This window comes from Melanostigma gelatinosum, assembly GCF_949748355.1.
Source record: "Melanostigma gelatinosum genome assembly, chromosome: 19".
NCBI lineage: Eukaryota > Metazoa > Chordata > Actinopteri > Perciformes > Zoarcidae > Melanostigma > Melanostigma gelatinosum.
In genome coordinates this window covers 9,855,917-9,868,663 of record NC_136652.1, presented here as the reverse complement: position 1 = coordinate 9,868,663, position 12,747 = coordinate 9,855,917, and the positions used below count along the sequence as shown (strand labels likewise).

General features: G+C 42.0%; 1 protein-coding gene across 1 annotated transcript; it reads right to left on the bottom strand.

Moving 5' to 3' along the window:
* Positions 1 to 3,009: 3,009 nt before the first annotated feature.
* Positions 3,010 to 7,490, bottom strand: actc1a (actin alpha cardiac muscle 1a). Its single transcript, XM_079290390.1, has 8 exons — positions 7,445 to 7,490; positions 5,718 to 5,871; positions 5,475 to 5,603; positions 5,172 to 5,367; positions 4,896 to 5,057; positions 3,951 to 4,142; positions 3,385 to 3,566; positions 3,010 to 3,286 (listed from the first exon to the last, which is right to left on the bottom strand). Exons 2-8 carry the CDS (start codon positions 5,844 to 5,846, stop codon positions 3,143 to 3,145), a joined length of 1,134 nt encoding a protein of 377 aa, XP_079146516.1. The 5' UTR covers positions 5,847 to 5,871; positions 7,445 to 7,490; the 3' UTR covers positions 3,010 to 3,142.
* Positions 7,491 to 12,747: the final 5,257 nt, after the last annotated feature.

Here is a 12,747-nt window from a genome sequence, read left to right as displayed (position 1 = left end):
TTACGGCCAGTTTCTTTCTTCATGTTGCGTTTACCTGCAAAAGGCATGCAGGTTCTGAACAGCAGGACATTAGGGAAAGTCTCGAGGCCGAGGCTTCTCCTGAGCGGTACTTTGTCTCCTGGGGTGGACTCTGGACTCCGCTCAGGGACTGGAGGTCTGCCCTTTGACCTCCCGTGAATCCAGGGCACCGTCTTCACAGACCACATCCCTGTAAGTATTTGAGAAAATTAAATTCAAGTGTTCAGTTGAGAAAAGGCAAGTAACACTTTTCCATTTTTCTGCGAGCTCAGCGTTTTACCTTTGAAACTGTGTCCTTTTCTGCGACCTCTCTTTGCGTCTTTCAGAGGATGGAAATTAATCAGGAAATCCATACTGTCCATCACAGCTTTAGGAATCACACCTATACAGAGAAGATCTTACAAGTTGCAGATGTCCAGTCTGTCCAAAGCACCATCATTTAAAAGAATGCATCAGGACTGAATGATTGTTTTGTTACCGAACAAGTGAGGATTGTCAATGAAGGTGCGCAAGACAAGAACTCTGAGTTCAAGTCGCCTTTCAGACATCTCTGCCTTGTTGGGAGGCGGCAAAAGACACGGAGCGAAGACCGTGGCTATGTTGAGGCTGGTCATTAAGTTTTCGGTGCATCTGACACATATGAAAAGAGAATAAAGAGGAAAAACACATGGAATTTAAATAAGTTGTAAATCACTTGAAATTCACTTCACATTCGCGGAAACTTGTCTGAAGAACAACTTTCAGGAGTTTCAGCTCATCCAAAGGGAACAAGAAAGAAAGGAAACGGCCCATAACTTTAAGCCAATTATACGTATATCACACTGTAGAGCAGTGGTTCCCAACCTGGGTTCAGGACCCCCCACCCTTGATAAATCAGAGGGGTCCCAAGATGATTACAGGTAAGCAAAGAAAAATACAGCAGCAGGTGGCTTTACATATTGCTTTCTAATGACTAAATCACTTCCATGTGCTCTAAACACTCATTGTCCATAAGGGTTTGATTTCCCCACATTAAGTTCTCTCTCAAACCTTTGGGAGACTTTAGAAAGGAAGTCAAACAGGTAGTTCAGACAGGAGGCGTTTCTGGCGGGTAGCAAACAGGACAACAGCTGGAGGGCTGAAGTCCTGTCCTGTAGACTGGAAAGCGCCTGGGCTTGGAGCAGAGCTGAGTGGAGCTCAGGGGGGAACAAAGGCTCCGGCAGCTCCCTGCAAAACTGTTTGATGAGCGTTGAAATATCGCTGGGGAAGGATGTGGTCAGACAACCCTCTCCTCTATTCAGCTTGAGCTGCAACACATACACAAGAATGGCAAAACATGTTTACATCTTGCCACAATAAAGCCACACCAGGTCAGATACAGAGCAGTGTTTCCTCAAACCACCATCATGGCGCTATTGCTCCAGCAGGACTTGTACTCGTGCGAGGTAAAAAAAAAGGTTAAAATTTTACCCTGAGGGTCTTAATGCGAGGAAGAGAGCCTGGTTTTCTGAACAGGCCGACAGTCCCAGCACGCTCCAGTAGAAATGAACAAGCACTGACCAAAAAGCTGAGACACAATATGTTAAAAACAAAGCATTAACCCTGGGACATGACATCCCAGTTTAAGTTGATAAACCTCCTTATATTGCTACTCTTACTCACCAGGGCACCAGTCCAAACTCAGGAATGTACTGTCGGGGTAAATTCTCCAGAGGAACACCAAAGATCTTTGCGCCACTGACGGACAGTCTCTCCTTATTCTTCACTAAGCTCTTTACAGTAATCTCATGTAAAACTTGAAGGTGAAACCGAATCACATTGCTGTCTGTAACCTTCATGTTGGAATGTTCAACAACCTTTGACTGAAACACCACAAACCTCCTTTACTGACTAAATCTCTGGTGAATGATGGAGGCCAGCTTTATTATGCTCATTCATATCACCTGTTGGTCAGGTGACAAGGACGTGAAGGAAAGGTGTTGTGTTCAGGACACATGGGGAAAGTGGTAGATATGAGCTTTTACAACTTGAAAATAACTTTTACTCCACCTTTAGGGTGCTGATGGCTCTGATTGCCGATACATTCTGAATATTGAATTCACTGATAAGAAATGTTTTGTGGTCAAATGTCCCAATATATAATAAAATACAAAATAAGCTCTTTCAATCTTATCATAAAAATAAATTGTTCAGCATGTGAAACACTTTGGAGTAGACTTTTGTGAAAAAACTGAGACTATACTCTACTAAGATAAGGAAAATAAGTCTTAAAGGGTCAACATTTCAGCAACACTTTAATTTAGTATTAAGATAACTTTATGTGTATTAGGGGGGAGATGTTTATTTACTATTGAAAGTATGATTTAACTCCATCACCTGAGGCTATATTTTCCATTTAGCAGCATTTTAGATTAAGTAAGTTATTTACTTTTATAAAAAAAGTAAAATACTATGTTTGTCATTCCTTTGTTGTTAAGTGGGAAACAAAAATGTCTTTTTTAATCTCACATAGTGAAAAAATCAACACAAATTAATGTTTGATTTAATTAGGTTTTTCTGTGAATTTGTCTTCTAATTGCAAGGTTCATAGAGAATAGAAAGCTTTCTATAAGGGTCATTACATTATAAACAACTTAATGTGTGAGAGGTATCACAAAATAATTAGTTTTATCCTTGAATTATAAAATCGAAGCAGAAATCACACATTGTAAAAGACATGTAAGAATCATGTTCTGCAGACAAATCCATCTCTGAGTCTGAGTTACTTTACCACTCAGACAGAACCAGCACATTCTGATGTAGCGTTTCAAAATGAAAGCTAACTTCAAATTTCACAAATTTCAATTTATTACCTCTTCCCAAGGTCCGAGACACTCTGGACGGATAACTATCGAATCGCAATGACCACTTTAGTGGGGGTAGAGCCCACTCCCAAGGCTCTAGGACCTTCCTATCACCCTTACCCCAACCCTAACCCTTATTGTGTATGATAAATTCCAACACTCCAGACTGTTACTGTTAAAAGCAACTATTTTTATTACAACAAAACATGTATATACAGCAAAAGGCAAAGTAGAAATACAAATATGGATGGAGAGCTGGTGCAGTTGGTGTGTTTTTTTTTCTTTTGGTGCTGGTTGGAAATTTAGAAGCACTTCCTGTGCACGATGGAGGGGCCAGCCTCATCGTATTCCTGTTTGCTGATCCACATCTGCTGGAAGGTGGACAGGGAGGCCAAGATGGAGCCGCCGATCCAGACAGAGTATTTCCTCTCAGGGGGAGCGATGATCTGCAAGGAGGAGCAGAGGTACATGTTGGATACGATACGACATATTAAACTTCCTGTCAGCTGGATTCAACCGGTCAGTGCTGATTGATAAGGCGCACCTTGATCTTCATGGTGCTGGGGGCCAGGGCGGTGATCTCCTTCTGCATACGGTCAGCAATACCAGGGTACATGGTGGTTCCACCGGACAGCACATTGTTGGCGTACAGGTCCTTACGGATATCAATGTCACACTTCATGATGCTGTTGTATGCAGTCTCATGGATACCAGCAGACTCCATGCCTGGGCAGGTGAGAGGAGAAAGGAGAGTGTTCATAAGGCTGACAGGATATGAGCACCAATACGAAAATAATTACAGAAATATTCAAATGAATAATAATCACAATAATAATGACGGTATAACAGCGCCTTTCATAAACAAAGACACAAAGTGCTTTATAATAAAAATCTAACAAAACCCAAAATGTAAAAGAATTCAAAAGTATTATAAAAAAAATGAGTTAAGAGAAAACTAAAAAAGTATTCTCGTTAATGTCAAGCTGAAATTGTAGCCTGTAATTATTATGCCTTTCTGAGTCAGTAGATGCCTTTCACATGAAATCTAATTCGACACGGTGACGGTGGTCACATGTGTGTTAGTGTTGGTGGGCAGCTGTCATGACTCACCGATGAAGGAGGGCTGGAACAGGGTCTCGGGGCAGCGGAAACGCTCGTTACCAATGGTGATGACCTGACCGTCGGGCAGCTCGTAGCTCTTCTCCAGAGAGGAGGAGGAGGCGGCGGTGGCCATCTCGTTCTCAAAGTCCAGAGCAACGTAGCACAGCTTCTCCTTGATGTCACGCACGATCTCACGCTCAGCTGGAGGGAGGACATCAATCACAGTTACTCTGTTAACCTCACAGTATAACAGTATTAACCAGCTTACTGCATGCACTGACTATCACTGCAACATAATCTACAAACAGCTTTCTGTATTCACTTCTGGAGCCAGGAGTTCAGTACAATGGGAGTAGGCTGAACTTTGAGTTTCTCACACAGATAAAAAGAATAATTCATGAGAAATAAAATGGGGCTTTGCGTCACATATTCTTTCCAATTCATCCCATTCTGACGCTTTGTCAGACCTCTTGGCATCACTGTCTGGCGCACTGGGTAGCCTCGTGCACGATAGCAGCAAACACGTGGTGAACGTCGTGATCTCAAACAAAAACACTTGCTTAGATTTAGGCAACATAGCCACTTAGTTATACAAAGATAAGTCATCCCTGCAGCACTCTATTGCAATGAGAGAACTCTAAATGAGCCGACGATGAACTCGCTACTGAAAACGCTATGAAAAGCAAATATTTGCATCTGTCCACTCTTAGCTTTTTGAAATCAATGCCATTCATTGCGTTTATGAGTTAGGTTTTTGTTCTGATCAGAGCTTAAGTATCATAATCTCTTAATTAGATTTGGGTAGGCATATCTTATTTATCAATTTAATTGGAAGGTAACTAAGTACATTTACTCATTACAGTAATAACCTAATAAATTAACTTTATTTTCTTCTTATTAATCTTATAGGTTATCCATGTTTTGGTGTCCAGTTAGTTGTTGGGCCCTTCTCACCAGTGGTGACGAAGGAGTAGCCACGTTCAGTCAGGATCTTCATCAGGTAGTCCGTCAGGTCGCGGCCGGCCAGATCCAGACGCATGATGGCATGGGGCAGAGCATAACCCTCGTAGATGGGCACGTTGTGGGTCACGCCGTCACCAGAGTCCAGCACAATACCTGTCCACAAAAAGCAGCAGTTTGTCAGAAGAAAGCACATGAAGAGTGTGTGTTTTAAAATCGGCCTGCGATGTTGCAGAGTCAAAGAGTTAAAGTCCTCGGTTGGAGACTCACCGGTGGTACGACCAGAGGCGTACAGGGACAGCACAGCCTGAATAGCCACATACATGGCGGGGACGTTGAAGGTCTCAAACATGATCTGGGTCATCTTCTCCCTGTTGGCCTTGGGGTTGAGGGGGGCTTCAGTCAGCAGGGTGGGGTGCTCCTCTGGGGCCACACGGAGCTCGTTGTAGAAGGTGTGGTGCCAGATCTGTGAAACAGGAACAGGGAGGAATATGTCAGGGACAGCAGTGACCCATACTAAGGCTCTAGTCAGAAATACAAGGAAACATACAGGGTATTGCGGTTTTCCTTCACCTTCTCCATGTCGTCCCAGTTGGTGATGATGCCGTGCTCGATGGGGTACTTCAGAGTCAGGATACCTCGCTTGCTCTGGGCCTCGTCGCCCACATAGCTGTCCTTCTGACCCATACCCACCATCACACCCTGAGAACGCAAAGCAAACATAACTCAGAAGACATAGACACTTACAGACAGCCTGCAACAAAGCTTTAGAAATGTTTATCTGTCAGAAACTTGTGGCCCCTTTGGTATTCCTACCTGGTGACGGGGGCGTCCAACAATGGAAGGGAAGACAGCACGGGGAGCGTCATCACCGGCGAACCCAGCCTTGACCAGGCCAGAGCCGTTGTCGCACACCAGGGCGGTGGTCTCGTCATCGTCACACATGTTTGGTCTTTTCCGGGTCGGCCTTCTGTGGATGGAAACACAGGCTAAACTTCAGTTTGCGATATTGTCTGGATCAAGGTTTTAAACAAACTTTCAGTAAGTCAAGGTGATTCATTGAGGAAACAATAGCATTATCATGTTTAAACGTGTAATATTTACATTTAAAGTGTGAAAAAAAAGTATGAAAAAAAAAGAAAACATGCAATTCAGAGAAACACTGCAGCACTATGTTGAGTATGAAGACACGTCTGAGTGCTGTAATCTCCTCTCTGAGTCTCACAGCTGCCGGAATAGCCAAAACTGGACCCCCACCCACACGCACACTCGCGGGTCTATTTTCAGCCTCGGGACCCTTGTCTCCCTCCTCTGCCCCCACAACCCGTCCTCTGTATCTCATCGTTAAGCCGGGGCCAGCTAACAGCTGAGGAGGTATGTCTTTTGACAAGAGGCAGGAGGAGGCCATCGTCTCAGCTGTCGCCACATAGTGGACTCCTCTGTTTGGAGCTGCACCATGTGCCCCGATCCCTCCGAGATCCCTGGACGCAACCCGCATCCCCACTGCATCCTGCATCTTCCCTCCTCATACAGGCTTCCCTTATCCACATCAACATTTGCATGTTCAATTTAAATGGCTTTTATTTTGCATTCTTGGTAAAGTTTTCATAGGAATCAGCCTCTGTGCTGCAAATGATGCTTATGAAGCAGTAAAATTGTACTTTGACAAAACTCCAAATGAGCCAATTGTGAAGTTACTACTGAAAATACGTGGAAAATTAAGAATGAACTGCCTCAGTCCTCTTCCAACGTCAAACGACTCTGATACGTCGGGCCAATATTGTCGAATGCTTTATACATTTTTACAAATCAAGGCCATTCATTGCAGATATGAGTTTGGTTCTTTTTCCACCAGAGCTTAAGAACAACAATCTCTGAATCAACATCAATTCAACATTTTCAACTGTACTTGCAACTAAACATATATATCTTGTCATTCCAAGGTAGTACAACTTATTCTTTTGTTAAAAATACAGAATAAATAAGTGTTCATCTTGTGCAACATTATTTAGATGGCAATTGGTATTCTGGTGTTTTTACATATGTACCACTCTGCAAAATGACTTGACTACCTTTTCCATTTTCATTTAACCAGGAAAGCCTCAGCGAGATAAAAATGTTTTTATATAGTTTTTGAATGTCCTGGACAGGATAAGCAGACTAGACTTTGATTGTTGTGGGTTTCAGTGGAGCATTATAAATGTTAACCTCTGAGGGTTTTCAGCCCTGCTTTGTAAATATTCACTGTAATTCAATGAGTTTTGGTATTAAAATCAAATGAAATTTGACCTAACAGGTTTTCTCTGGTTGTATCTACGTTGAGTCAGAGCTGCCTCTTCACATTAAGCATCCTGTCACTGCATCCTAAACCTCAGAGTCTTTCCTGGTGCTCAACCCTCATCCTTCTCCCAACAACACATTATCAGCTTTGATCACAGAAACAACTTAAAACTGTAAAAGAAAGAATAAAATCCTCCATCCTCCCTGATTCCTATGGTCCAAAAAACAAACAATAAATGCAAGAAGACTGAAAAGGGACTCACCAAGTTATAACCACAAGACTGGAGTTTCCACTGGGACATAGGGCCGAGGGGCGAGAAGTGGTCCTTAAATACGTCCCAGCGTCCTGAGACTGGGGGGGCCAGTGGGCGGGCTCAGGAGTTCACACAAGCCCAAATTAAGTGCTGCTTAGCAAAATGGTTCAGTACAGTGGATACTGTGTAACAGTCGCCATCAAACTGGGGAAATGTTGCCTTGGAGATGAATGTCCAAGGACAGAAGTGAGGAGTAGTGAGAAGTTTAAAGATGACTTTTGCCTGGATGGATGGCTGATAAAACAATACACCCACTTGAGACAAATATACATGGTTTGTACATTAGTAGGATGTATCTTAGTTGTAGTTTAGGTGTCAAATTATATACTTTCAGAATCAATTAATGCCCTTTAAATGAAATGTGGCAGAGAGACAAACCCCTCAACATGCAACATCATCAGATCAGTTCAGATGGTTTCCTCATGCTTAGCAGCATATTTCTCCCACTCATGCTTTGTGCAGCTGCCCTTCAGGTCCCTAAGGAAGTGTTAATGTGACTCAGCTCAAGCAGGGCACTGGGGATGTTGGTGGTTGGAGCGTGCGACGGTAATCTGAGGAGATTTTGTCTGAGCAATCTGGTTAAGGAGCCTTCTAAGGGGAGCCTGCCTGTGACAGTTTGCCAGTGTTGTTGCATGTGTGTGGAAGGAGTGTGTGTGCGTGTGTGTGTGTGTGTGTGTGTGTGTGTGTGTGTGTGTGTGTGTGTGTGTGTGTGTGTGTGTGTGTTTGGGGCAAAAACATGCCAGACAGCTGAGAGGCAATATTGTAAGAGGGGGGGGGGTGGGATCGGGCTGAGGCCGGGGCCCAGGACTCCAGTAGACGACAGATCTCTGGGACGGCCTGTGCGCCGAGCGACGAGAGGTGGTTCTGTGCTCTGATTGGCTCCAGTGTCTCCTTTTAGGGAAATGGAGTGTAACAGTTGCCAGTGGCTGCATGTTGCCACAGACTTCGGCCTGGAGCTCAGGCTCCTTATTCGTCACCTCGCTCTGCCCCCAGTATGCTTACGTCCCCATGCTGGAGTCCTATCGGGCCCCTGTGAGTGCAATAAGAATGTAAATACCCCTCACGGACATCAACATGTTGAAATATTCCATTGGTAGCCGTGTGCTGTAATGTACCTCAGAGGGAAACGCTACTAACCTACTTGTCTATTTCTATTTCAAGCATTTACATAACCGAGCGCTACTTTCACATTGTGTATCTTTGCCAACTGATAACTGTTGGGGAGAATTTCCTGATGAATCGTCACAGTCTGTTTTATGTCTTGTGAAGGTTTTTATAAGGGTTCAAGGGAAAATCAACCCACACAATAATCTATAAGAGTAGAGTTAAAGCGACCTCATACATCTATGAAACCAAGGAAATAAAAGCATATGATGATCCTGTTGTTGAAGTTGGACACATGGATTAGATGTTGTTCTTCTGGCCACAGCGAAGCTTTTATATATACTTTTTTAAAGCAGCAGTATAGAGATAGTGAGTGAATGCAGTCCTCCAAGATTATTTTGCCCTCTGATCATCTGAAACAAGAGTTTGTGGTGGAAGAAGCATTGCTTGAGTAAAGGTAGCTGTACCACACTATGAAAACATATTTAAAACTCGTTCCAAAACAACAGTGAATGTAGGCTTTCACCTGCTGGTGGGCATTCAACCCATTTGCATTTCCAACTCGTCACATACGAACGTGCGGCCGGACCCCTTGGCGTCACTTTCTAACGCGCTGGTAGCTCAGCGCTAAACTTTGAAGCTCCTCCACGGTCGAGGTCAAATAAGTCCATGCCAATTTTTGGTTTCACACGGGACATGAACAGTGGTCTCCAGGTGAAAGTCCTTTGTTCAGGGAATGAAACCAGGGAAGAGCACCCCAACGCATATTGAGGTCGGGAGATGGGGCCAACTTTGAAAATTGTGTTTACAAACTGCAGCCAACAAATCCAAACATTCATAAAAAATGAAGAAAAAAAAGAAAACTACAAACAGAAAGACACAAGCTTAGCGTGTTAATGCTTGATAGAATGATTCTTGATTGATTGATTTTATATTTACATAAACGACACACATGTAAAATTAGACTTGTTACTGGAATACGTGCTTCAATAAGTGTTTGCTTGGAACAGACTCTCTTGTTCAGTAAAAGGAACAAATGCTTCACATTGTTGAGCAAAATGTAGGAGTCAGAGACATCCCGTTGGATGAAACTGGTGCTGTGTTTTGTCAACAGCTCCCTTCAAGTTAGGGAAGCACTTTTGGCAGAGTCCTATCTTTATCACCAGGTCTTTATCAGGATAAAGCAGATTGGTCCTAAATGGGTCATGGTTTTGAGGGACATTCGTCCTTATACGGGCATGTAGGAAGCACAGAGTTTGTCTGATATGACAGCTGCCCGCTCTGCACTGGACCCCCCTACCTCTTCCAACACACACACACACGTGCACACACGCGCACACACACACACACCTCAGCAGCTGTTAGCAACAACTGCTTTTTTAACAGTCAAGTCCTGCTTCGACAGTTGTTCTTTCACTATTGAGGATGCCCTGTTACATGTTACAATGGCTAAAGAAAATGAGCACAGGAAAACTATAAGCTGGTGCATTTAGTTTCATATTTTCAGCAAAGATGGCACATTTGTGCAATAAATGTGAGAAATTATAATGGCTTTTTTTGGTATTTAAATGGGAAAAGAACAAATTTGCCCACCAGGTCAGGATTGTAAAATTTGTTAAAATCAAGCTGATACTTCAGTGAAGTTACAGTACTAATTTCAAGATCATAAAAAAATGAATAGATGTTACTTAAATAACAATAAAACTATGATACTAGTAGTCTGATTACCATGTTTTGCACACTCCCGTAGCACCGGAGGATTACAATTAACTTTGTCACGGCTGGGGAATTCGTTTCAGTAAACAGCCATTGACAGTCAACATGCAGTCATCGAAATGTGCCACTTGCCTGCTGCTGTTAACAGCTGCTAGCTCGGCATCGTTTGACGAACTGCCTGCTGGTTGACATGATAATCACAACAATCACATTAGCGAGAACAAACTGGCTTATTAAGACCAATAATAATGCAGATTTCTTAAAAGTTTTAAAATCAGATATCAGATGATACATTCATTAAAAAAAAAACAACAACAACCTGTAATGACTTTGGGGCAGCAGAACTAAGTTTTGAACACAATGCGACTACATTATCTGTCCAATTGACACCAAAATTATGGCTGTAGGATTCACTTTCACTCAAATTTAACTATCTGGTAACAAATTGTAGAGTTTCCAACTGGGCTTCTGACAGAATTGTCTAATATATGTCTTATTGCTGCTCACCTTCCGACTTAAATTAGACGGCTATTGAATGACTAAATTAATTCTATGTCAGGAAGACTTAAGGCAAACTGAAGTCCAACCAGGTACAGCAAGCTGTATCTTAAAAGCTGGCTGTTGTTTTTCACCTTTGTTTCTAGACCTAACATGTGAAGTGGCGGGTGAGTATGTGTCGATGCAATATATCTCTGATAAGCTAATATTGGGCAATAATGACGGCCAATTTATTGGTCGTGCTCCGATTCTCTTAGAACAAAAATGGAATCTCGTAAAATAAGTTGTGCTTTATTTTAATACATTTTTTAGATTCCTGTATATTCCGTGAATCAAATTTCTAAACTTCCTTCATTTGAAATACACGTCTCGGCACAGCATGACATGATAATTCAGGAATTACCCAATCCTCATTTAAATTTAGAGGTTTACTATACATGGCAAGAAACAACCATGAAGCAGTTCCCTTCAGAACCGCTGTGCTTTGAATATATATCAGGGTGTGTTTTACTAAGTGCTGAGACCTGGAGAGCAGACGCCATCAAGCACTGCCAGCAGTTTCTCAGATAATGTCAGCTCTATAAATATATGGAGTGCTTTGAAAGTTACCATGTCAGCGTGTCATTGTCCTGCACCATGACGCTATAAATAAGCATGTATGCTTGAGGGGGCAGGAGTTAGATGGGGAGCTGCATGGGGGGTAATAATGACACCAGTGTGGAATGTAACTAAGTACATTTACTCAACAACTAAGTACAATTTAGAGGTACTTTATTGAGTATTGTGGAGAATTTCAGTGTTAAACACGTTATAAGTACGATTAAATAACCCCCCTAGTGATGAGTAGAAGTGTCACAATATGTTTACAATATTCTTGCTTATAGAAGATATTATGTGTTACAGTGTATTAACTAATTGAATGAATTAAATCATAAAAGTATAGTCACTAAAGGTATTAAAACATTGTAAGAATATTTGAGGGTCAGACAGGGATTCTGAATGGGACATGCAGCAGATGGAGGATGTGGTCAGTGGGGAGGACAGCTGACCAGAGGTGGAGTCAAGACAGATGTTTTGCGAGGAGAGGAGCTGTTTCGCTAAAGGATCGATAATGGGAGGAGACAGAAGTCAAATGGAGCCAATCACTAATTGCCACGGAGGGTCATTCAGATGTTTTATGACTGTTTCGGACATTTCCAACAGTATTTGCATGCAATTTTAGACTTCTACATTTCATTAGATTGCTTTAATTTACTTACTTTGCAGATTTAGATCATACAACCAACAAATAGATTGGGATTTTATTTTTTTATTTATTTATTTAAATTTTATTCTCTGCTGCTACGAACATAAACCCCCCTCACACACCCTTCCCTCATCCAGCACCAGTCACTTTTTATTCTCTGCTGCTACTTGTTAATCCTTTATCTAGGCCCTTATGTTCTTAACTTTTTTTTCCCTATTTTATTCTATTTTATTCTATTATATGTTATATGTTCATGTCTATATTACACTGTGGGACTGCAAGAAACGGCATTTCGAATTTTCTGTATGCATAACACATGTGGAAACTTTGACAATAAAGTGAACTTTGAACTTTGAACTTTGAATGTATTGTTAAAGGTTAAGCTCCCTGGCAGTATATAAAGTAATTTAAAGTATAGCTCCACCTTTGCCAGCTGCAACATTTTTGAATGAAGAAGTTTTACTTGCGAAAGTAACGCTGTGATACTGATAGTAAAAGATAAGAATATGTACTTTGTCCATCACTGTGTGACACCATGTAAAAAGTGGTACAGTAAGGCTAATAACACATATCTAATGTTTTAAGTTTCCTATATCATAGGCTACAACTTCTCTTTGAAAACTGCAACAGGACGTTACATTATATTAATGCAACAACAGCATGATGGGACCAAAATATGCCATGGTGC

Bases quoted from the DNA above. Each gene is read 5' to 3' on its own strand.
- actc1a (XM_079290390.1), bottom strand. From the start codon at position 5,846: ATGTGTGACGATGACGAGACCACCGCCCTGGTGTGCGACAACGGCTCT. The intron at 5,604-5,717 runs GTAGGAATACCA...TTGCGTTCTCAG, and splicing joins TTGGACGCCCCCGTCACCAG to GGTGTGATGGTGGGTATGGG. The intron at 3,287-3,384 runs GTGCGCCTTATC...TCCTCCTTGCAG, and splicing joins CCAGCACCATGAAGATCAAG to ATCATCGCTCCCCCTGAGAG.